Source organism: Lithobates pipiens, unplaced genomic scaffold (assembly GCF_037356315.1).
Source record: "Lithobates pipiens isolate NorthernLeopardFrog02 unplaced genomic scaffold, aLitPip1_a1.2 Scaffold_3, whole genome shotgun sequence".
NCBI classification, from domain to species: domain Eukaryota; kingdom Metazoa; phylum Chordata; class Amphibia; order Anura; family Ranidae; genus Lithobates; species Lithobates pipiens.
In genome coordinates, this window is record NW_027507790.1 from 89,433,990 (window position 1) to 89,460,322 (window position 26,333).

A 26,333-nucleotide genomic window follows, 5' to 3' on the forward strand; every position below is an offset into this window, starting at 1 on the left:
CCTCTAAACTTTCAGCTCAGACAAGGAGAAGACTGATCAAAGATGCAGCCAAGAGGCCCATGATCACTCTGGATGAACTGCAGAGAACTACAGCTGAGGTGGGAGAGTCTATCCATAGGACAACAATCAGTCGTACACTGCACAAATCTGGCCTTTATGAAAGAGTGGCAAGAAGAAAGCCATTTCTCAAAGATATCCATAAAAAGTCTCGTCTAAAGTTTGCCACAAGCCACCTGGGAGACACACCAAACATGTGGAAGAAGGTGCTCTGGTCAGATGAAACCAAAATCAAACTTTTTGCCCACAATGCAAAACGATATGTTTGGCGTAAAAGCAACACAACTCATCACCCTCAACACACCATCCCCACTGTCAAACATGGTGGTGGCAGCATCATGGTTTGGGCCTGCTTTTCTTCACCAGGGACAGGGAAGATGGTTAAAATTGAGGGGAAGATGGATGCAGCCAAATACAGGACCATTCTGGATGAAAACCTGTTGGAGTCTGCAAAAGACCTGAAACTGGGACAGAGATTTATCTTCCAACAAGACAATGATCCCAAACATACAGCAAAATCTACAAAGGAATGGTTCACAAATAAACGTATCCAGGTGTTAGAATGGCCAAGTCAAAGTCCAGACCTGAATCCAATCGAGAATCTGTGGAAAGAGCTGAAAACTGCTGTTCACAAACGCTCTCCATCCAACCTCACTGAGCGCGAGCTGTTTTGCAAGGAAGAATGGGCAAGAATTTCAGTCTCTCAATGTGCAAAACTGATAGAGACATACCCCAAGCGACTTGCAGCTGTAATCACAGCAAAAAGTGGCTCTACAAAGTATTAACGCAAGGGGGCCGAATAATTTTGCACGCCCCACTTTTCATTTTTTTTATTAGTTAAAAAAGTTTCAAAAATTCAATAGATTTCGTTCCACTTCACAATTGTGTCCCACTTGTTGGTGATTCTTCACAAAAAATAAAATTTTTATATCTTTATGTTTGAAGCCTGAAATGTGGCAAAAGGTTGAAAAGTTCAAGGGGGCCGGATACTTTTCGCAAGGCACTGTATAGTAAGGCCATTCTGGAATATTGGCTAATCACACTCTCCATGGTGTCTATGCAAAACAGTAGGGCCGAAGGCAAGAGCTGTAATCTTGTAAATCGCCAAACATCAACTTAAGGTGGTTGTAAACCCTCCCCCACAATTTTGTCCCATGTAAAGCAGCATAAAAAACAATAATGAACACTGCTTGTAGATATCTCCTTACTTGCTTAGTAATCCTTGTTGTTTTGTAGAATGAAGTCACTGAGCATGCCCAGATCTCCCCTGATTTAAGGCACACTCTCTATGTCTTATCTATTTGTTATCAGGACTTCCTACGGCACAACACTGAACTCTGCTAATCACTCAGAGCTTCCTCCTACACACCATGTGACCATGTGACATGACATACAGTCTAAACTTGCCCATTACTGCAGTCTTATCAGATGAAGCTGATAAGTCTGACAAAGGGAAACATTGGACATTGACACAAGTAAATACTATGAACTAAAGAAGTAAGCTATGAACAGGGAAGCAGGGTTGCCATAGAAACTTTGGATTGACAAGGAGGCTTGGTTAACAGTACAGGAAGTGCTCAATGTAAGGGCGGAAATACACTCCACTGTGGACTCAGAAAACAATACTTAAGATGGCACTGCCTAACCCCTGGAAACAAGTTTTTTAAAGTTTCTTTAACCACTTTCAGACCGGACCAATTTGCTGGTCAAAGACCAGACCACTTTTTGCGATTCGGCACTGCGTCGCTTTAACTGACAATTGCGCGGTCGTGCGACGTGGCTCCCAAACAAAATTGACGTCCTTTTTTTCCCACAAATAGAGCTTTCTTTTGGTGGTATTTGATCACCCCTGCGGTTTTTATTTTTTGCGCTATAAACAAAAATAGAACGACAATTTTGAAAAAAACGCATTATTTTTTACTTTTTGTTATAATAAATATCCCCCAAAAATATATAAAAAAACATTTTTTTCCCTCAATTTAGGCCGATACGTATTCTTCTACATATTTTTGGTAAAAAAAATCGCAATAAGCGATTATTGATTGGTTTGCGCAAAAGTTATAGCGTTTACAAAATAGGGATAGTTTTATAGCATTTTTATTAATAATTTTTTATTATTTTTTTTTTTACTAGTAATGGCGGCGATCTGCGATTTTTATTGTGACTGCGACATTGTCGGGGACCCATCGGACATTTTTGACACATTTTTGGGACCATTGTCATTTATACAGTAATCACTGCTATATAAATGCAGTGATTCCTGTGTAAATGACACTGGCAGTGAAAGGGTTAACCAGTGGGTGGCAGTGTAGGGGTTAAGTGTTCCTAGGGGTGTGTTACTAACTGTGGGGGGGTTGGGCTTTCATTTAGTGTACACTGATCTCTGCTCCAATCACATGGAGCAGAGATCAGCGTCACTAGTTGCTAGGCAGAATGGGAAAATGTTGTTTATACAGCATTTCCTCCATTCGGCCGCTCCGTGAGGCGATCGCGGGGATGCCCGCGGCGATCGAGTTCACGGGTCCCGCGACCGGACTCACGGGGGTCCCGACCAGCGCGGGAGCGCGCCGCCGGCGGCGCGCTCCCGATGGCACGGCGGCAACGAATATTGGACGTACATGTACGCCAATATGCCTGCCCGTGCCATGCTGTCGACGTACATAGTCGTGCGCTGGTCGGGAAGTGGTTAAACAGTAAGTAATATGCAATTTGGGCTGGATTACAGTGGCTATAGTCTGATAATGACTTATTATAATGGACTAAATGAAAAGAAGCATCAGAGTGGGAGAGTTTACTTCCTCTTTAATCCCTTAAAGGAGGGAATTCCCCCAAAAACAACAATCAATAGATTATTTAGTGTGAGAATTGCCAGGTCCACAGTGAGAAAAGTCCAGCTGTTCTGGATTCATGACTAACCTCTTGTAGCCAAGACAAACATCAAACAAAATGCCCAACTGGCTTGATCAAGAATAGAGAAAAGGCTTTCTAGATATGGCCTTCTTTCATGTGCATAATGGAATGTGTGGATCTATGCAGAACTAGATGTATCCAAGGTGTATCTAGGCAGAGACTAGCACACACTGCCTCACTCAATGAGACCACCGAAGCCAGCATATGGCGAGATGCCAAAGAGCCAATTCCATAAAACTTTGGTGGAGAAAAGTCCTCAGCAGCCTCAGTTAAACTGTCAGTGTCCCCTTGCTGCATAAATTCAAAGATCATTATCCTATCAATAACAAGAGTTAAAATGAGTTGGAAAAATGATAAAAAGAGAAATGTAAATTGTACCCACCTGAGAGCTAAAACCATATTCTCAGGATCACTTCCATCAAAAAGTATTTCCTTCATTGAACATAAGAGTTCTAATTCTTTCATTTTGCTCTGTGTGTTAAAAATACAGATAAAGTATTTAAAAGACAGCTGCAACTGAATGCAGAACTATAGCTCAGGGAAATATTCAGAAATCATAACATATCCTAGGGTTTTCTATACCTCATTATAATGATAGTCATAGAAAAATGGAGCATTGTTCTCTAGTTTCCCATTTAAAGCATCTTCCACTTCATTCTGCCACTTCTGTTCCAGCTCAGCAACACTCTAAATAGATCAATGCAGATCACACAATAAGCGCACATAGTTTAACATCAGACATTTTTCAAAGATGTAAATGTATATATAGCGCGGTTACATAATGACTGCTGAGAAGGGGGGAGGGTGAGAGGGTTGGCAATCCAAGAATGAAACGGATTTCACATCTTCACATAATATAGAGAGCAATAGCTATTACTGCAATGTTACCTGTAACTGTCTTTCCATAGCGTTCAGTTTCTTAAACGTTTCTCCCATTATTTTACACAGCAAGTCATATTCTTCTAGATGTTCCTCCCTGTATTGATAGTTTATCAAAGACTGAAGGCCATCAACCAAATTCAGGTGCTTAATGACACAGGATACCACCATTTCCTCCATCACATCTGGTTGGATAACTTCCCTAAAAAAAAAAAAAAAAAAAAAAAAGACAACATCACATAACTACTCTAGAGAGAATAGTAAAATGCAAGAATTTTCAGTTCTCAAAATATCCCAGATATATTATTTCCTTGTCACTTCTCATTCTGTCATATGAATCTGATCACATGACCTCATCATGGTCATCATGCCTGCAAATAGCCCTGACCGACTGTCCTACAGTAGATACATAGAATAGGACACAATGGAAACCTTCCGTGAGTTCTGCTGTTTCACTCCTGTTAAGGAGCTGCTGGAGAGATCAACTTCTACACCTATTATCAATTATTATATATATTATTAATTCCACGCCTAGGATCAATGCACATAAATGACACTAAATGCCACTTCAATCACAAAATTGGACAAGACTAAGAGTTATTTTATAATATTCGCAATGTGCAGTGTCAGTAACCAGTTAGAGATCACTGAGAAGAAAGAAGTGGTGTAGTTAGGTTAGGTTTTAAAATACTAAATTTGAGTTGGCATCATCTGTTCTACTTGGTTCAATCTATTTTTTTTTTCAAAGTGGTTTTCATTATTTTTAGAAACAAACTCTACAAAACGGAGCCTTTGGGCATTCCCTGGCTCAAAAAAAAAACACAGCAAAACTAAACACAACAATCCCAACAATAGTATCCTCCATCAACAAGGATAACAGCATCCACATGACCAAGGTAGGTAATCAGGAGGTGGAAGTTAGAAACTATCATAGTGAATAGGCACATATCAAATTTCAAAAATGGAAGGAGGAAAATTAAAGAGTGTAACACAATAAATAAATAAAAAGTGCGGTATGAGCAATATATATTCCCAGGTAGATGTTAAAATATAACGAGTGGGTACACAGGGAGGAACCATGTCAGGTCAACCACCGCATAGACCTTTTCCTTCAGAAGAACATAGAATTCACACACTATTCATTTTAGTTTTCTTTAATCTATTCTTAAAGCGGTTGTAAAGTGACAATGTTTTTTACCTTAAAGCATTCAAGTGAGCCTGCTTGGGTGCCCCCACAGCAAGCTGCTTGCTGTGGGGACACCTAGCAGGAGGGAGGAGCTAGGAGCTGCGGCGTGGGACCCTAGAAGAGGAGGATCAGGGCTGCTCTGTGCAAAATCTGCACAAGATATTGCCAAAAATGTCAGCCAAGGGGTTCTGTACTCCATAGATATCATCATTGTTCTCCCAGAAACTGACAATACTCGTGACAGCGGGGGAAGAAATAGAACAAATTTGGTTTCTGCAGCTACATGGGGATGTGTTGGATTTCAGGAACAAAGACAAAAATAAGAAGTGGACAGGGGGTTCTAGCCTGTTCCTTTTGAAAGATATAGGATTTTTGTACTTCATTGAGAGACACAGTTTGATGATAATCAGCAACCCTAGGGTATTGCTGCCTACAGGAGAGAGACACTAAGCGCATAAAAAGCTGAAGGCATATTGTGCATTGAGGGACAGAGCCTGATGATAACAAAAACCTGGAAAACATCTAAACACAGTTCAAAAGGGTAACCTGGGGCATTAAGGAGCCACTTTCAGATAGAAACTTGCATCTGCAGAAATATATATATATACCTTGTAGACCTTAGCATCGGCACCAATCACAGAATGCCTTGAATTTTCTGAATGCAAAGTGTCCTCCGATAGGACAAGGTGAAGAGTGTGTGATGTCACTGCATTACCTCTCCACCTCGTCTAATCAGAGAATACTTTGAAATCATTCAGATAATGCAAAGCAATGCTTGAATGGTGCCCTTGCTGAGCAGCCAACTTCCTGTGTTCGCAATGCAGGAAAGCAGCCACTCCGCACTGGACCTGGAAGTGGAGATCACTGGAGTAGCAGTGTCTACTTCAGTCATTTCCAGCGGCACCAGCCAGGCATGTCCATATACAAAAATATATGTATAGAACTAGCATTCGTGCCCTAGTGCATTTAAAAAAAGGAAAAAATAAATAAATAAAAAAAATATATATATTTATTTTGAAGCACTATTAGTAATTTTATTTTTTTAAATGCACACACACGTTAACAGATCATTTGTCATATTGCATGGCTGTATTGTTTTAAACATATATTTTTACGTAAAATTGAAGATGTGAACACTTGGTTGGTGTCAGCAGCAATCTATTTTCATATATTTGTACATTATTTGCACTAAAGTAGCCTCACGGTTAAATACTCTGATCATGTCATATACAAAGTTATACAGGTCCACGCTGAACCAATGTAACCATGTATAACATGACGATGCCTGAAATTAATCTTTAAAGCCTAACTCCAGCCAAAATATTTTCCGTAGTAGTTTTGAATAAAGTGGTGAAGTGTTAAAATTTCAGTTAGGTTCCTGTGATGCCAATACAAAAAAAAAAAAGACATTACAGGAAGGCACAGAAAGTAAAAAAAAAACAAAAAAAAAAAAAACATTCTAACCCCTTTCCACTTTACTAAAAATTATTTTTTGCTTCAGAGATGTTACATTTCTTCGTGTAAAGACACAAAGTGAGAAAAACCTAATAGCAACACAGACAGCAATAAAAACATTACAGGCTCTAATCCTTCTCTACTTTATCCAAAACAAAAAAGTTTTGGTTTCGGTTAGAATATAGGAAAGTTTCTCACAGACGACATAAATGGGAGTTTCAGATTTTTTAATAGGAATAGTGGTGTGACAAAGAAAAAACAAAAATACTGCAAAATGAATCTTACTTTATACTTGGCCTGAACTGAGGTCTGGCACGGCCTGCTATTTCCCTCAGTTTAATCATAATTCCTGGAGGTAGCCTGATTCTGGGCAGCTCAAAGTAGTTTCCTGCTGGTGGCATAAGTATGTCAGAGGGATATGTAAACTCTCTGTCTTCATCTATCGTAAGCGGCAGAGGAGATGGACTTGGGGTGAGGGCTGGTGATAATGCACCATTAGCTTCTACCTGCCACTGACACCTTAAAGATAGAAAAGGCATTGTGATAATACAGTTACACAGCAGATGCAATAACAAAGCATAATTATACATTTTAGGTTATAGAAGTATAACCACATTTTGGAAACAGAACAGAAAAAAATTACCCCTCACACAGTGAGCAAAGCCATTGCTAACACTAATCTACAACACGACATTTGCCAAATGCTGCACTGCGTAACTTTATTTATATTCTGTATAAACAGGGAAATTAATCATAGGCTTAGAATAAACTGTGCTAGGAAATAAAACAAATGACAGATTGAAAAAATTTGAAGAGCGATTTGCTAAATGGCCATTACCTCTGTAAAAGTTTTGACCTTAGAAGATCATGGCAGGTCAACTCTTCTTTAGTGATCTCTGGTCCATTGTAGAGTATACGGAGCATGGAACAAGCTAACACAGATAATCCTAGCGCTAGGTCCACCAAAAATGGTAACCCGCCAGATACATCTTCCGATGATTCCTGTAAAATAAATAACTTAACTGCATTACAAACTAGTATTCGGTTCAAAAGAATGGTATATTTATTTTTGGCAACAAGAAAGCTAGTGTTACAGAAGTAAATTTTTACTTAAAAACCCACTTTTTTTTTCTTAAATAGTTCTAAAGGCAGAAGGTTTTTTTTTTTAACCTAATGCATTCTCTGCATTAAGGTGAAAAAAAACGAATGCAAGCAGTTTCTCCTCCACCAAAAAATTTAGCTGGACTCTAACTCGATCCAGCGATGTGCCCAAGAGCAGAGTCTCTCTCGGCTCTGTCAGTCCTTATTGGCTCAGACATAGCAGCTGGAGTCATTAGCTCTCCCTGCTGTCAATCATAGCCAGTGGTGAGGAAATAGGGCCAAACGCACTCTGCCTGGTGGAGACACAGAGCCAGGTCGGAAAAGAGCATGCAAACGTGCCCCCAGAGCAAGAAGGTTGGTATGGGGGCACTCGGCAAGGGGGAGGGGAAAAGAGCAGCAGTGGGGGATACGACAAGACGAGGATTGCGGCTGCTCGGTGCAAAACCATTTTACATTTGTGAAAGCAAGTTAAAACTTGCCCCACTGCCTTCACAATCACGCTAATGGAAAAATCATCAGAATCCAAATCTTCTACGAGTATTGGATGTCTGGACCTCCTATAGTGCACAATAGTAAACCATAGTTGAGCCAGGATCGCTGGCGGGGGACTCCAAAAGAGGAGGATCAGGGCTGTATTGTGCAAAACCACTGCTCAGAGCATGTAAGTATAACAGGTTTAACAAAAAAAAATACCTTTAGAATCACTTTAACTCTATACTTTTCAGACTCTCACAAATGAGTCACTTTAAAACTTATGGTGTCCCTTTAAAGCTAGCAGGTAAAACTTCAAAAGCCAATAAAATTCCAGAACCTGTTAATGACTGTTGTAGAATGGCTTTTCCTGCACAAAGGAATATCAGCTTTAACAGAAAATAAAGTATCTCAGAAAGGTATTGTGCTTTTCTTCTGGACACTTGGAGTACTGAACACCAAATATCTAATCTAACCCCTCAAAAAAGCTCTAACTGAATACAATTTACTTTGCCAAGTATTGAACATGATACATTTGTTAAATAAAATAAGGATACCTTTTTTTATTCTTTGTTGGAACTCAGTACAAAGGTTTAATTATTGTACTTACATATACTTATATCCAACCCTAAAGTAGGCCCTTAACAACTACCACATAAAAAAAAAGTCTGTGAAGGCTTTTTATAGATTTTAGAAACCAACCATTTCATCCAAAGAACTACAGGTGTAAACAAATTAGTGTTCACTATTCCCTATGTGTCATAAAAAAACAGCCTAAACTTGGGAAATCCACCAGCCAAAAGGGGCTGGTTCACCCTATGAGTAAGGCGGGGCCTTCTTAAAGGGTCCACTGCTAATTATGCCTGCTGCAATTGTGCTACCTTAGATGCAACTCTGGCAAAAAGCAACTGCTTACTTCCCCCACTTCTCCCCCCACCCCAGGGAGGGGACCCATACCCATATAGAGGGGTGCAGTTGCAAAATTTCAGGCCAGCCATGATCCGGTCTTTGCCCAGGGTTTTGGGTACAGTCCCCATGGCACCAAGCCAGGGAGCACTGATCCAGAGAACTGGCACCCTCTGCCACATTGGTTTTCATAGAAGAATTCACTGTTCCAACTAACTTCTCTCCCACAGGGCTATGCATCCATCACCTATGGACACTAGAAAAAAAAAAAATCAGAGGATTATATGATCGGAGGGGTTTTATGAGGGAGCGGAAAAAACTTTGGCTATGCCAGTGTCCAGTCACCTTGAGGGTGTAGCATATAACCAATCTATTATGACTGTGTCTTGTGCTGCACAATACAGAAAAATTATTTTAGTACTTTCCACAGAGATCTTGTGCATAAACTACAAGATAGCAGGGTTAAGGGCTTTTTTTTTTTTGTTTACACACTGCAATGGGCCGCAGCAACATATAAAACAACAGTGTACGCCAGATATCGTATAGCACATGGACAAGAACTGGGGCAGACAGACATTATCTGATGGCCTGGCAGATAATGAAGAAGCCGGCCACCAATGACATATTTTAGAAAGGAAGCCCTATCTGTTGGGGTGGAAGGGAGGACTGGGGTGGCAAGGAAAAAAAGGAATAGGCAAGTAAAAATAAATAAAAATATTATTTTCTCATACTTATTTGATTCATAGTTTATTATAGGAGGGGGAGGCTTTAAGACATTCAGACCTGACCTGTTTTAGAGTCTCAGAATCAAGTACTACTGTAATTAAAGCCTGTCGGAGGTGCCGAACTTCACAAATATACTTAGACCCCTTTCACAATGAAAAAGTTTTTGTGCTAAAAATAGCACCTGAAAAGTGCCCCAAAAACTGCCTCCCATTCATTTGAATGGGTGCTTTCACCCTGGGGCAATGAACTTGCAGGGCGATAGAAAAAAGTCCCGCAAGCAGCATCTTTGGAGCACTGTAAATAGAGCTTAAAAAACACCCCTGCCCATTGAAATGAATAGGCAGCACTTCCAAAGATTTTTTTTTTTTTTTTTTTTTTTTTTTTAAAGGTCATGTCGTTCCGTGACCTTAAAAAAAAAAAAAAGCGACCTGCTAGTGCCCGAAAAAGCAGTGCAACAGTGCAGCTAAAAAAACACTTAAGCACAGCATAAAAAAAAAATAACAAATCAAGCCATGCAAGAAGTTCAAAGTATTACAATAACATCATCACTTCGCCAATAGACATTTAGTTTTAGGAACATACATACCTGTGCCCGGACAGTACAGGAGAAACCCCACATAGCCTTGTCTGGTGTGTTATGCTCACGGCCACTCCTCATCTCAAAAGAAAATGTGACAGTATCGCCCTCTACCTGACAACATAAACCAGACATCACTTACTGGACTAGAAGAAGAAAGACTAGTTATTTAACAAGTCAACCACCGTTCCATGCTAATGGAAGAAAGAGTTGAGCTTAAGTTTGAAGTTGAAGCCTGCCTAGAATGGACAGGTGCTCTGTGTTTAGAGGATCTAGGAGCTCCTGAGGTAAAAGGGTGGTGGGACATTTCGCAGTGGCAGTAAAACCTTCCCATCTGTAACCTCTTTGATGAATTGGTCAAGTGCCTCTCCAGACGTCCTCCTTGGAAAGATGTGTGTGTAAGAGAACCCCTTGCAAGCAGTTTCATTTGTCAAAGCATTTATCTATAAGATTCTGCGTATGTGAATGGAGATGAGAGCCATTCTGGGAATTCGTCTCATGACATGTTCTAGGGCATCCACATAAAAAAGCAGAGCAGGATTGTTCCGGTTGTTCATTGTCCCAGTCCAGTTAGCTGCAGCTTGATATAATGAAATTGCTGCAAGAGCAAATTGCAGGGCTAGGCCTATGATAGGCTTTATGAGCGTCCCAAATTTTCTATCTGTGGAATCTTTGAAAGAATTAACATCTTCAATAGGTACAATGAGATGTTTGTTTAGGACAGAAACGGCAGGATCAACTGCAGCAATAATCCACTTCTTTGCAAACAAACCCATTTTTTTTTAACTGGTTGGAGATCAGTAATAATTTGTGGGAAGTTCAAATCATTTTAGGAGTGACCCAATCAAACTACACATTCTCTCTGTCCATCAGTGATAAAAGACTAAGAGCTAGTCGATAAAAAAAAAAAAAAGGTCACTTTAAATGCTTTTAGAAACATGATTTAAATGTATATATTATACTTTTATTTACAAAATGCAATAATCTTTTGCATTTAAAGCGGAGGTCCACCCTAAAGTGGACCTTCCGCTCATTGGAACCCTCCACCCCCTCCGGCGCCACAATTGGCACCTTTCGGGGGGGGGGGGGGGGGTGCAGGTACCTGTACAGTACAGGTATCTGCACCCACTTCTGGCGTAGATTCTGCAGAAGGTACGCCCCTTTCCGCAGAATCTACGCCCCTTTCCGAAGGTCCCCCGCTGCCTGCTGGGAAACACACGGAGAGAAAGCGGGAACCATCCTTATTGCGCAGCACAACTCGCGAACGCGCAGTAGGGAACCGGGAAATGAAGCCGAAAGGCTCCACTTCCTGATTCCCATACCCAAGATGGCAGCGGCAGCACCCGAGAGACGATCGAGAGAACGGCTTCGGGTGCCGACATCGCGGGCGCACTGGGCGGGTAAGTGTCATTATTTTAAAAGTCAGCAGCTGCAGTATTTGTAGCTGCTGGCTTTTAAAAAAAAAAAGAAAAAAAAAAAAATGGCGAACTCCCGCTTTAAGATGGTTATCACCAAAAATGCATGGTCACATTATAGGGCAGTGATGGCGAACCTCGGCACCCCAGATGTTTTGGAACTATATTTCCCATGATGCTCAACTGCACTGCAAAGTGCATGAGCATCATGGGAAATGTAGTTCCAAAACATCTGGGGTGCCAAGGTTCGCCATAACTGTTATAGGGTATAAGTGCATAGTCACCACAGATAACCATTTTATTTTCTTAAGCAAATAACATGACATCACCAATAAAACAATTAATCAATGTAGAGGATAAGAATTGTACCTTCACCAAATCCTTTGGCCAGCCTGTTCCCAGCACACTTCTACTTCCATATCCGAGTGTATTTCCTCCATATTCTGCCACTTTCCGGCTATTTGTATTGGGACCAGCATAAATCACCAGCTGCATATTTAAATATAGAACATAGTCATGCTGCATATACAGTAATAAATATGTAGCTCCTTAAGGATTTTTGCAACTGTAAAAATATCCTGTACGGCAGCACATTGGAAAGTCATAACACTGTTCTTACACACAAGCAGCGGCCGGGTCACTAGCAGTGCGACATTCCCTCCTACACACTGTTCCAATTCAGGGGAGCTATAATAAATGTGGTTTTAACCACTTGTTGGCAGTCACCTCATGTAGGGCTCGTTCACACTTGCTCAAAATACTGACACTTATCAAATGCGCTTATAGTGTTAAGACACATTAATAGGTGCAGTTTATAAGCTTTTAAATTCATTAAAAATGATCCCCTAAACGCTTGTTAAAAAAAAAAAAAAATTGCACCACCAACGCCTGAAATAACTGTTTTCTAAGGAGTGAGCCAGTAATAGGCCGCCGCAACCATAACCGATGAGTCATCGGCCGTCAGTGGGCTTCCGGCGCATTACCATAGATTTGAAAAGTTTCAAACGCCTCCTGACTTGATATGAGGCTGCCATTTTGAAGCAAAGCGACACTTCATCTTTTGATATTGTGAACAGCACTGTGTGTTGTCAATTATATCAGCTGTCAATGCCAGTGTGAACTCTGCCTTATAGCGCAAAAAAACAAAATAAAAAAAATCAGTGCTCCTTATCAGATGACTAACAAGCATTTAAATCTCTCAGCATAAGAGATTAAAACAGTCTGTGTAGCACTAGCCTAAGTATGCAGTAAATGGTTAGAATTCAAAAGTATCATTTAACAAATAACTAATTCTAGTTCAAAAAATTAAATTGTAATTGTAAGCTCTAATGAGCAGAGCTCCCCGATTCCTACTTTATTTTAATTGTATTGCCTGCCCTTATGTTGTAAAGTGCTGCGTAAACTGTTGGAGCTATATAAATCCTGCATAATATAGTTATAAAAAATATCTACAGTGCTTATGCTGGACACACACAACTTGAATTTTGACCAATTGCCTAATGAACTGGCTGAAATTCAAGCTGTGCCTGGGGTCCTGTCAACGTTACCCAGCTCAACATTCCTCGACTCCCTCCTCGCCACGGCGCTATCTCAGTGTTTCACAGAGTTGAACTGCCCGGCTGCAGTAACAATGTCCCTCCTCCTGTGATAGACGGCACATTGATCCAATGGTGGGACACTGAATCAGCGTGACGCGATTATAGGAGGCAGGACATTGTTACTGCAGTCTGGGCAATTCAAATCCAGCTCCGTGACACACAGAGATAGCCGCTAAAGCGAGCACAGGCAGGCTGCATATGATGGGCACTGGTGGGGCTGCTGGGCACTGGCAAGCTGCATATGACTGGCACTAGTGTGGCTGCTGGGCACTGGCAAGCTGCATATGACGGACACTGGTGGGGCTGCTGGGCACTGGCACCCCTAGAGGGAATCTATTGATTTCTGTCCCCCAGTCCATGGGGCTGAACAAGAGAAATCGTGAATGACTAGCCTTAGACAACGGTCCAATGAGCAGACTCATTAGTGCACAAACCTTATCATAATCATATTGCGAGGAACACCTGCTGTCAAAGCGGAGATAGAGACATCGAGCCCCAGGTATGTGTACACTTTCTTTGAACTTGTAGTTGTCTCTAACAGGGTGTGCCGTCTCCACAGTTTTTCCAGCAGCCCATGGAGCTGGTATCTTCAGTCCAGTAAGAAAACCAGGCTCTTCCTTCTCTTCAAGCATCCTGAGGCACAATATGGAAACATTGAAAAAGAAAAGCATATGTGTATGTGGACCCAAAAAAAAAAACACAACAATGCCTGTAGAAGCACCTTCAATCCCCTGCTTACAAGGCCCACTACTAAATATGGCACAAAAAAAGTCAGCAGTACCTGATCCCTCCGCAAGAATCACAATACTTGTAGTACATCAGACAGCTTTTTTGCAAACTATTTCCCAAACATAAGACTGTATGTTCGTTAACTGCTTAGTGACCGTTCCACGTACTACTACTGTGGCAGTGCACTGGATCACTTATCTAGTACATGATCAGTGCTTCCAGGTAAGATGTGCCCGTCTACCGGTATGGCTGTCATTTGTTACAGCACAAGCCAAGCAGCAGGTAAACAGCCAATTATTAATCTCCGCGACCTGCTTATCGTCTCAGAAGAGAGCTCTATTTCATAAAGAACTCTGTGAACCGACAGGCAATCTCACTATTTCCCACAAAACAGGGAAAAATGATCACCTAGTAAAAGCATCACATATTACGCACATTACACATCGTTTGGCGCAGAGTTGACCCCTTGATCGCCTCTAGATGTTAACCCCTTGCCAGCCAGTTGTGTAATGTTGGTGTCAGTTAGTGTACCCCCCCCCCACAGACAGTGTCAGATTGTCTAACACACTACAGTCCCACTATAAGTCACTGATCACTGCCATTACTAGTATAAAGGTAAAAAATAAATAAAAATTCCAGTACATATACTATAATTAGGTGCTATAACAGTCACGCGAACAAAATAATGTACACTTATTGTGATTTTTTTATTTTTATTTACTAAAGACGTGGCAGAATACATTCTGGCCTAAATTCATGAAGAAATTTGAATTTCACATTTGTTATTGGATATGTTCCTATAGCAGAAAATGAAAAATATTGGGCTTTTTTTTCCCAACAATTTTGGTCTGTTTTTGTTTATAGTGCAAATACCACAAAAAGAAAGCTATTTGTGTGAAAAACAGGATATAAATTAAATTTGCATAAATTGTTGCATAACCGCACAATTATCAGTTAAAGTAGCACAGTGCTGAATAGCAAAAAAAATGCCTGGACATGAAGGGGGTAAAAAACTTTGGGAAAACAAGTGGAGTGAATATGCAGCCAAAAAGGTTTTTATTTAGATTTGAATAGAGTCAGAAAGGGTCAAACCCACTGCCAAGTTTCTTTTTAGTTTTTTTGCTTGCTATATACCAGTGGTCTCCAAACTGCCACCCGGGGGCCCTTTGCTTGCCTTCATCTGGTCCTTGGGGCAATATTCTACCAACTGACAGCAATGATGGGGCACCATCCCCCCTACCGCTACTGACACCATCAATGGAGTACTATTCTCCTCACTGATATCAACAATGGGTCACTATTTCTTTCATTAAAACCAATGATGGGGCACTGATGCAGGGACATTTTCTACTCTCACTGGGAATAGTGAGGCCCCCCCTAAAGCCTGAAGGACAGTAAACTGGCCTTTTGCTTAGAAAGTTTGAAGACCCCTGCTATATACCATTGGGAACATTTTAATTTACTTCCTGACCCATATTCAACAGAATTTAGAGAAAATCGCCTAAAGTAAGGGAAATCTCCCTTTTAGACAGTTGTGCCTGGAACACGTGCATACTGGCATACTGAAAAGATTTTTCATTTTTTTGGCAGCCTTGCAATACATTGGATCTTATGAAACAAGAAGTTAATTTTTCTTCCAAACTAGTTTTACATTGATCGTGGTTACTTTACTTTCTACAACGTTAAGAAATAAACCGCACTTGAAAGCAGTGTTTTACAAAGGGCCATACTGCTGGTGAGAGGCCATGCAAGGATTAGGCTTTACACAGAAACAAGCCAGAGTACAGAATAAAGTGTTGGTAGGTTGGATACCTATATAAAAAACACACACAGTGAGGGTTTAGCCTTTTCTTTTCTATTAACTAGGAAAGAGAAATTTGGCAAAAAACATAATTCACACTAACATAGATTACCTGTCATCTGGTGACACTTTGGTCTTTTGCTCTAAAATCCCACTTGAGGAATTTCCCACATCTGCCAGAGCGGTACACTGAGTTTTAAGCAGTAGAGCAGTCTAAAGGGAAACAGTTTAAGAGGGTGACATTAGAAACGACAGTAATCTGATTACTTATTCTATATGGTGAGTACTTTATTTCACAAAGAACTGGCAAATTACAGTGTCCGCAGTTCAGAATTTTATTTGTCTTACCTGACTAGTGTAGAGTACAAGTTGCACTAATTGAGGCATCAGAGCATCCGCCATTATTAAGGTCTGCAAATTGGGGTGCATGAGAGATGTAAGTAGTACTGGAAGGAGATGGCCAAGCATAGTGGACTTGGTAATTTGCTCTAGACCTTTCATTCTAGAATAGTAAATAAAAAAATAAATAAATAAAAAAATGGCAACCGTCACAACCACTTGTATTATATGAACCTACTGAAGACAATCCATGTTCTGTTTGAACAAGCTTTCAAAAAAAGCATAGAGAAAAGTAATCTGTGCCCATTGAATTGACTAGTGGCTTTGGGCAGAAGTACAAATTTGAGCAACGCAAATTACCAGGCCTGCGTTTTAAGCATAGTCCTACCAATACAGTCAATAATACTGTTGCTACAGTGCAAAGCAAAAGATCTACACACAGTTCAAATCTGTGAATTATGTTTTACTGCTGCTGTGTCAGATGGAAGTCGCTTTACATTACTACTACTAATGTCATTCATTACATTAAAGTGATTGTAAAGGATCACATTTTTTATTTTAAACCCAACATGTTATACTTGCCAGCTCTGTGCAATAGTTTTCCATAGAGTAGCCCTGATCTTCCTCTTCTGCAGTCCAGCGCTCCTGGCTTCTCCCCGCCACCAAACGCCCACCATAGCAAACTGCTTGCTCCTGGTACGCTTATGTGGGCTCACCCCTGTGTGCCCATTGTCACACTGAGTGTGGCTGGCTCAGCCCCACCCCACTCACAGGCTGTGATTGACAGCAGCAGAAGCCAATGAGGAGAGAGAGAGCAGAGAAAGGCTTAGCTCTTTTGCACAGCACTGGATCGATATGGGGGGCGGTAGAGGGGCAGCTGCACGCAGAAGGTTTTTTCTTTATCTTATCGAAGATAATGCATTGAGGTCAAATTAAACCTTCAGACTTTACAACCAATAAGTATTGATAAAATACTGTTTTAGAATTGAACTATTTTTCTTACTTTGAAAAAGTGTGCATTACCCCAGTCCATACCTGTAGCTGCAGCTGCTGTTTTTCCTACTCTTCCTAACAGCCAACCGGGGGGCAGGTGATGCATCATCTTTCTGACTGACTGAAAAACTACATCTCCCATGGTTCCTTGCAGTGTTCCTGGTCCTGTTCCATGTGAACCAGAGTGCAACACCACATCCCTGGCACCATTTATATGTGCATGTACCAGGAAGGGAGTTGAATGATATAGTCTTCTGTCATGCAGTCTGCCCATCAGTTGCTTGATTACATACCATCAGTCCTACTTCTAAAATAACAATCAAGCAACTAATCAGCGCAGCTACCTGCACTATACTGATGCCGCAGGAAGAAACATATTTCTCTAAAGGAATGCCCAGGGTATATGGTCTTTCCCTTGTCATCACACTTGTAGCCTCTGCTACCAGTACACCTGAATGGGTGGCTACAAAGTGAGACATTGAGAGCAGAATGAATTGCAGACACAGACACAAAGGGAATGAATGCAGAAGATTTCTGGAATAATTTTAAAGTATTGATGGGGACACAATTTGCAGGGGGTTTTTAAGTAGTTCTAAAATCACAAATGTTTTTACCTTAATGCATTATATGCATTAAGGTAAAAAACATCCCACCATCTTGTTAGTGATTTACTGCGCAAGGACATACCTAAAATCTTTATCAAGAATGTCACTGTTGATGAGAGCAGTCGTGACTCTCTGCAGCATTTCCAGTACTTCATCACACCCAGTTAAAATCTGGGTTGCCAAACTCAAAATGCTAGTCTGCAGTTCCTAAGAAAAAAAGAAGAAACAAAAACTGAATCAGTTGAGATATATCTGAAAACATCTTTTTTTTTTTTGCTCTACTACCCTCCAAAACAAAGTAAGGGTTAACTGAAGATTTCTGTAATGAGCAGCAAAACATTGCAGATTATTAAAGCTGGCCTACCATTAAAATTTACTTTAAATAATTTATACAGCAGATACAAATCTACACTTGTTTTAACAGTGTTTTTTTGAGAATATATAATCTGGGATAACCCTGTATGGCAATAGCAAAATGCTATGCCTCAATATCAAACTAAGAAGGCAGATCAGCCTCTCCTGTCTGTTGGCTGCAGAGAGAGTTATGCAAGTATTATTCTAACCAGACTTCAAGGGGTAATGACAGAAAGGTGAAAGTAAAAGTCACCTGCCTTTGTGCACGCCGAGGCTACTGAAATATAGCTGCTCCAGAAAACTTGTGATCAGAACACAAGGTACTATTAAACAGTCAAAACCTAGCTATTCAATCTTTAATTAACATTCAATAACAAAAAAGGGAGAACTAAAAAACTTTGCATTTTATTTTAACTTTCTTGGCTAGATTTATTTTCACAGAACAAGAAAAAAAACACACAGACAAAAAGACCCTCAATGACGAAGCTACAACTGAAATGTTATTTCCTACATGTTCACAGCAGAGACCTTTAAAAGTGGTTGTAAACCCTTACAAACCACTTTGACCTATAGGTAAGTCTAGATTAAGGCTTACCTGTAGGTCCAAGAAATATCTTGTAAACCTATACGGTTTAGGAGATATTTACAAAAAGACAGGCACCCATGCGCCGTAGACAGCGGTGCGCAGGCGCACTGAGTCGGCCGCAGATCATTGCGATATGCTGCTTGTGTCGGCTCCCGAGCGCATGCGCGGGAGTGATGTCATCGCGGCTCTGGCGAATCACAGCACCGGAGCAGCGAGACCCGGAAGTCACTCCGGGATACATGGCAGCAGCGAAGATGAAGACGGAGGACCGCTTCGGGGGGCTTCGTTCTCAGGTAAGTTATTCATAATGAGCTAGCATGCTATGCATACTAGCTCATTATGCCTTTGCCTTGCAGGTTGCTTTTTTTTTCAATAGCCTTTCCTTCCTCTTTAAAGGATAAGTTCACCTTTTAGGTAAAAATAATAAAATGCACACATTTTTGCAGGAAATAAAAAAAAGGGTTTTTTTTTCTGCAGGAGCCTGATGCACACAGAATCTGGTGCAGCTGTGCATTGTAGTCAACCAGCTTCTATATTCAGCTTGTTTTTTTTTTTAAATCAGAAAATGTTTATTAAAGAACATAGCTAATATACAGCCACACATGTCAAACAGTGAGCTATGTACGGTACAGTATAGGCTTATCCTTAATAAAGCATCAAAGCACACAGTTAACAGTTTTACAGGGCATAATCATAGATCCAATAAAGGTATAGTACAAAGTTTCACTGTAAGCCATCTAGATTGTCGCGCATTATAAAGACATTCATTCAAAGTAAAACAAAAACAAAAGAAAAAAACAATAGAAAAATAAAGGGGGGTCTAAAATCTTCAGCTTGTTCACTAAGCTTTGACAATAAAACCTAGAAGCTGATTAGTTACTATGCACAGCTGCACCAGATTTTGTGTGCTCCCGTTTTAGTAAATCTCCCCCAATATGTCCACTAGGGATGAGCTCAGGCATGTTCCCATGGAACAAGCGCAGAGCCCGCCAGGAAGTCGGCACAGCGCTGAGCTAATCACAGGCAGTGAGACAGTGCCCGATCTCTGCAGCCGCACATCGGAGTAATGTCTCACTGCCCGTGATTAGCGCAGCACTGCGCAGACTTCCTGGCGGGCTCTGCACGTGTTCCATGCAAACACGCCTGAGCTCATCCCTAGTGTCCACACAGCAGTAATGCCATAAAGGCCCAAAGTTGTCAGATCCTGGCAGCTGATGCTGCTAAGCGTTTCGGGCTGGAGGGGAACTGTAGGAGAGCTGTGGAAACAGACCAGAGACTCACATGGTGCTTAAGCAGGAGCAGCAGCGGGGTGGTGTTTCCTTTAGGCTGAATGGTGGGAGAGTGAGGAGTGTGCAGAGCCCTTGACGTCAGCCCTCAGTAAAACTGGCAGTGGTAGGAAAGTAAAATACGCTCCCAGATGTGCAAACGGTGGGTACAACCAAAGCATCATCAAAGCACCACCAAATTAAAAACACAAAAAGGGATGCTGAAGCAATAGGCGTTTTAATGTATGTTGAAGTCAAAGAAAAGTGTAAATGAGCCCCAAGTGAGTCTTCAGAGACAGGGTCAAGCCCCATAACACATGGGTTGAATGTCAGAAGATAAAGGGTTAACTAATTGTCTAATATAATTATGAACAATACTTCAGATTGGTAGAAAATAGGATTTTTATAACAGCTTACCTGTAAAATCCTTTTCTTTGATGTACATCAGGGGACACAAAGCCATAGTAATTACTATGTGGGTTATATCGGACCGACAGGTGCTAGACACTGGCACGCCCCTAAAGGAGTGTACTCCCCTATATAACCCCTCCCATTACTGGAAGTCCTCAGTTTTGTAACCAAGCAATACAAGTGTATCCCAAAGAAGGGAGGGACCTCTGTGTCCCCTGATGTACAACAAAGAAAAGGATTTTACAGGTAAGATGTTATAAAAATCCTATTTTCTTTTCTTACAACAGGGGACACAGAGCCATAGTAATTATTATGTGGGATGTCCCAAAGCAATGGCAACTGAAGGGGGGGAGACCGAACAAAAACAGGATGCCAGAGGACTCATACTGCAGCCTACTGCACCCAACGGCAATATCCTTTAATATCGATTTGATAAAATCTGATAAACGTATGAACCGAAGACCAAGTCACGGCCTTACAGACCTGAGCCATAGAGGCCTGATGATGCACCAACCAAGAGGCACTAATGGATGAGTGTGCTCTTAACCTGAGAAGGAAGAATTTTCTTCTTTAAGCTAAAGCTTAAATAATCACTTGACAAATCCATTTGGAAAATAGTGGATCTTGACGCTGTCTGTCAACATCTTGGACCCTCTAGTAGTACAAACAAAATCTGTGTTTTGCGAACCTGAGCGGTCGGTCACCTTTAATTAGACTCTGATCACTCTTACTACATCAAGAGAATATAGTGCCTTCTCTTCCCTAGATTAAGGCTCTGGGGAAAAGAAGGAAGAATAATACCCTGGTTTAAATGAAAAACCGATTACCACTTTGGTAGGAATTCAGGATGAGGACATAAAACCACTTCATCCTGATGCATGATGAAATATGGCTCTTACAAGACAGAGCCTCTAGTTCTGATACTCTTCTAGCAGAAGAAATGGCAACCAGAAAAGATCATCTTTCTTGTGAAAGAACCATGGCAATTTCTCGTAAAGGTTCGAACTGCTGATTCAGCAAAGCCGATAAGACCAATTTTAAATCCAAAGGATTTAGAGGTGCCTTGATAGGGGGAATAAACAGTGTCACCCCCTGAATAAGCTACGCACCAAGAGTGGGAAGCAAGAGGCCATAGGAAAAAACAATGACAAGGCCGGGATCTGTCTCTTGATAGAAATAAAGGCCAGCTTCATTTCAGATCCCATATGCAGGACATCAGGAATCCTGCCTATGACATACTTCCTGGGGTGCCAACCCCTGGATCCACACCAAGAAACATAGGCCTTCCAGACTCTAAAGTAAGCGATTCTGGAAGCCGGTTTCCTGGCATTAATCAAAGTAGACACTACCGAAGAAGATCACCCATGATCTTTTATAGAGTGGGATTAAACCTGTAAAAAAATTTCGACCATAAAGGTATGATGAAATACCGGACCTTGTGCAAGAAGGTCTGGCTATAATGGCAGAGTCTGAAGGACTCCTACTACCATCCTTATGATCTCGGTAAATCAAGATCTTCTGGGACCCGCTGGGGCCACCAGAATCATTTTTTGTTCCTGCTTAATCCTGCAGAGAAGGCACAGAAGTAGCAGAACTGGAGGAAATGCATAGATCCGTGAAAACAGATCCCATGAAAAGACTAATGTGTCTGTTCCGCTTGCTAGTGGATCCCTTGTTCTCGACAAAGTTGTTGACCTTGTTGATTAATCTGGACGTGAATAGGTCCATGTCTGGAGTAGCCCATCTGACATATTGCTAAGAAGATGTCGGGGTGAAGAGATCATCCTCCTGGAAATAATTGTTGGCAACTAAAGTAGTACGCCTGAAAAATGAGAATTGCCGATAGGCAAGGAATGTTTTGTTCTGCCCAAGCTAGAACATTATTCACCTCTTTTTGGGCTGCACGACCTCTCGTGCCCCCCCTGGTGATCGATGTAAGCCACCGCCATGGCCTTGTCAGTCTGAATCCTGACAGGACAGTCCCGTAGCCTGACCGCCAAGATTCTCGGGGCCAGACGTACTGCCTGAAACTTCCAAAAAAAGTTGATAGGCAAGGACCTCTAACCTGGACCATCTCCCCTGGACAGAATCTTCTTCCAAGGCTGCTCCCCAGCCTAGAAGGCTGGAATCTGTTGTTAACTTCCAGGATAAAGATTTTGCAACCACCAATTAAGGCTCTGAGCTATGTCGGGAGCCAAGCGTATTGGAAACAAGGCCTGAATCTTTTTTATTTCAGACCAACAGGATGGTGTCTTGAAGCAGTTCTTGAGTAAAACTGTGCATAAGGGACGGCCTTGAAGGAGGCCACCATCTCCCCTAAAAAATATCCTGCACAGCCGGATGAAGGAATTTTCCTTTGTTTTGACAAGTTGAATTAGTCCTACAATGGAAACGGATTCCTGTCTGGGGTAAGAATACCTTCTTCTGTATGGGTATCTATAACTAGCCCCCAAGTACTGTAATCTACTTGGTTTTAAGGAGAATCTTCCTAGGTTGGGTATCCAACCTAGAGATTTCAGATATTTACGGCTGAGATCAGACTCTGGTTTTAGACCTGAGACTAAATGATCTATTAAAAGTAGATCTTCTAATAGGCTAGGACCGCTATGCCTTGAGCCCTCAATCTGGCTAAAGGAGGTGCCAGAATCTTTCATAACACTTGTGGTGCTGTGGCTAAGTCAAATGGCAGGGCCACAACTGAAAAGATAATTTTATATTTCAAATCGCACAAATTTCTGGTAAGCGGGAAAAATTTGGCACATGGAGATATGCAACTCGCCTCCTTGCAGGATGAACACAGCCGATCGAATTATGAAAGGATCGGATGTTTAAGTGCAGATTCAGATCTTCGAGATCTAGAATGGGTCTTACCTCTCTGTCTGGTTCTGGAACTTTAAAAAGGTTTGAGCAAAAACCCCCTGTTCCACCAAGGAAACCTCTGATATCACCGACTGGGAAAGAGAGCTTTACCCTATTACAGATCTTTTGTGTGTACTTATCCACGCTAAATAGCCATACCCCAGAAAGGGAAACAAACTGGCTAAGAGCTTTCACATGGTGCTTAGGCTGATCAATATTTCAGCCACAGAACTCTGCGAGAAAGCACTATTCCAAGCATAAGCCTTAAATGATAGAGTCTTTTATAGCATCTACTGTGAGTGCGTCAGATACACCAGCCTATTGTTGGGCCTGCCGATCAGGCAGAATTTCAGGTATCTCCACAAACTGTTCCTTAACCCTTTGGAGTCCACATTTTTCAATGAGTTAGCATGACTCAAAATGTGCTCTACCAACATGGTGGAGCAGAGGTTAAAGGGTTAATGGACTGAGATACACCAATTGCAGCAAGAACCAGCTACGCTACTGAACTGCAAGAGACATCTTCTCTTAAAAAGGGAGTTCCAACTTTAATTTGCTGGATCCTTTAACATCGTGCATTATCCACCGGACATGTGAGACTCTGCTCACTGAGGTAATTGCAGCATCAATTGCTGGAACCCATTTCTTCATAGAAATGTTCCCATTCAGAATACATAAGCTATGGCTGAATAGGAAAAAACATCCCCAGGTGGGGAGGTAGATACCGCAAGAGCCTGTGCTGCAGGCAACAAAAGGCTTAAGGAAGTACACAAGCACCTGACCTGCGGAGCTACTCCTTCCATATTAGGATCCACCGAAGAGCATAAATAAGTATCTTCCAATATTTGGGAAGATCTACCAGATCCCCAGCCTCCTGCACCCCAACAAAGGGGCCCTGAGGACTAGATGGGAATCTGCTATGTTTAGTCCTACTATGGAGAGACATCATAGCATTAATCCTCTTTTCAAACTTTTAAATGGTAGAAGAAACAAACCCGTTTGTATGATATATACAAGGACTGAAGTGTTCCACCCCTGACAGCTCAATCTGACTAACCGTATCCCTCCCAGAGGAGAATGACATTCTTTTGGAAATGCATTTAGTTTACAATGCAAAACAAGTGACCTTTTGGAGAAGTTCCTGGCCCCATTACCATTCATAGCCTGAAGCATAAAGCTGAAGCACTATGCAAAAGAATGTACATTGCTAGGTTAATATTTAGCACCATTAGCTGCTATTAACCCTAGCCACAGTAAAGTATAATGTACCAAAGGAGTAAGCCTGTGTACACTAACCTGACTAAGCCATCCACCTGCTCTGTCTCTCCACAGCCAGCAGCAGCTTTCACACATACAGCACTGAGACCAGCTTCCTCCATGTGTGGCCGGCGTCTGATGGCGTTAGCCACGGCCTCCCGCGAATTATGCCCCCCCCCCCCCCCCCCATTTCCTTTCAAGGAAGGCATTTTCCCACGCTTAGCGCGTCCTGTGGACCTGCAAGCATGGGGGGGGGGGGGTTAAAACCTTGGCTTAGCAAAAGAAAAAAAAGAGGCAACTGTTCTGGCATGTCCCCGAAGTGGAATAAATCTGGGGGCACAGAAAGAGACCAGACCCCCTTTTCTTACCAGAAGGTCTGTTCCAGCTGGAGGAACAACACTATATATAGAAGGAGAAATTCCTGAGAAAATCTCCTTCACCTTATCCTCGCAGCAGGGTTTTATCAAAGATAAAGACCCAATCTTCACCCTTCGTGGTAGGCTCCAAGACCTTATAGGAAACCTTCAGGAACCGGGGAACTCTCGGGTTATCCCACAATCCTGGACCTGTGACAGCACCCTGCCAGTAAAAACGTTATGGCCTCACTACCAAAAAGTACTGGATCTCAGGGTCCAGCTCTCTAAAGAGAAGTGTTCGCAAGCAAAACCTCGTTTCTTCGGACACGAGGCCAGGATACCATTCATTTAGCCCATGAAAAGACATCAGAATGGATTTAGTCAGCATGGCTAGCCCTCATCAAGGATTACTACCCGTGGAGCACAGCACATCGTTACTCGTGACCAACACCTTAGACACTGGTGAAAAAAAAACGGAGGACTCCCAGTAATGGGAAGGGTTATATAGGGGAGTACATGCCTTTAGGGGCGTGCCAGTGTCCAGCACCTGTCGGTCTGATTTAACCCACATAGTAATTACTATGGCTTTGTGTTCCTTGATGTAAGAAAAGAAAACTCCTTTTTCATCTGTTTGTAGACAACTGTGTTTATATGCGAGAAATTTGTCTAGTAACAGTGAACCTTATTCAAGTAAAGAAAAGAGGAACTTGTTTACTGAAAAATGGAATGCTGCAAATATAGATATTAAAGCGGGAGTAAACCTGACTTTTTTTTCAGGCCTGCAAGGGAAAAGGCATAATGAGCTAGTATGCACCGCATACTAGCTCATTATGAAATACTTACCGTAAACGAGGCCCGACATCTTGCTCGATCCACACAGAGGGAGCGGACATGTTCCCTCGGCGCGTCTTCCAGGTATTGCGGCTCCGGCACTGAGTGGCCGGAGCTGCGATATCGTCACTCCCACGCGTGGGAGATTTCTTTCCGGCAGGGTCCGGCGTTTGCCAGGCTTTCAGCTGAGAATCCCCTGTGCGCATGCACCGCTGCAATCAACAGCTCATTGCGAGGGGGATTATCTACTAAACCATACAGGTTTAGGAGATATTTTTCTTACCAACAGGTAAGCCTTATTATAGGCTTACCTATAGGTAAAAGTAAAAAAAGACTATACAACTGCTTTAAGCAAACCTTCCTATATTTCATGTATATAATTCAATGTATTCTACTAAGTGTATGTTAGGATTGGATAATGAATATGGAATCCTCCCCTTATGATAAAGGAAATACGTAATCTAACATGTACCCCTTAACCACTTGCCGACCGCCGCACGACGATGTACGTCCATTTTTTGAAGAGGGATATCTCGGTAACGGCAGCAGCTGCTGCCACAACCGAGATATCCCTCTCTTCAGGCGGCGGTCGGCTGTACGATAACGGAGGTCTCCGCGGCGGATTCGCCGCGAGATCACCGCTATCGGCGGCGGGAGAGGTGCCAC

At 41.8% G+C, this 26,333-nt stretch overlaps 1 protein-coding gene across 2 annotated transcripts in view; it reads right to left on the reverse strand.

Annotated features, from left to right (window-relative positions):
* HECTD4 (HECT domain E3 ubiquitin protein ligase 4) overlaps positions 1-26,333 on the reverse strand; it is a 269,419-nt gene that overhangs the window by 122,892 nt on the left and 120,194 nt on the right. For both annotated transcript variants that reach the window (XM_077462034.1, XM_077462033.1), the window contains exons 18-28: positions 17,831-17,955; positions 16,160-16,313; positions 15,924-16,024; positions 13,716-13,914; positions 12,053-12,172; positions 10,278-10,382; positions 7,326-7,489; positions 6,773-7,006; positions 3,856-4,048; positions 3,550-3,654; positions 3,350-3,438 (exon numbers count right to left, since the gene is read on the reverse strand). In XM_077462034.1, coding sequence (XP_077318160.1) covers positions 3,350-3,438; positions 3,550-3,654; positions 3,856-4,048; positions 6,773-7,006; positions 7,326-7,489; positions 10,278-10,382; positions 12,053-12,172; positions 13,716-13,914; positions 15,924-16,024; positions 16,160-16,313; positions 17,831-17,955 — 1,589 coding nt within the window. The remainder of the gene's footprint in view (positions 1-3,349; positions 3,439-3,549; positions 3,655-3,855; positions 4,049-6,772; positions 7,007-7,325; positions 7,490-10,277; positions 10,383-12,052; positions 12,173-13,715; positions 13,915-15,923; positions 16,025-16,159; positions 16,314-17,830; positions 17,956-26,333) is intronic.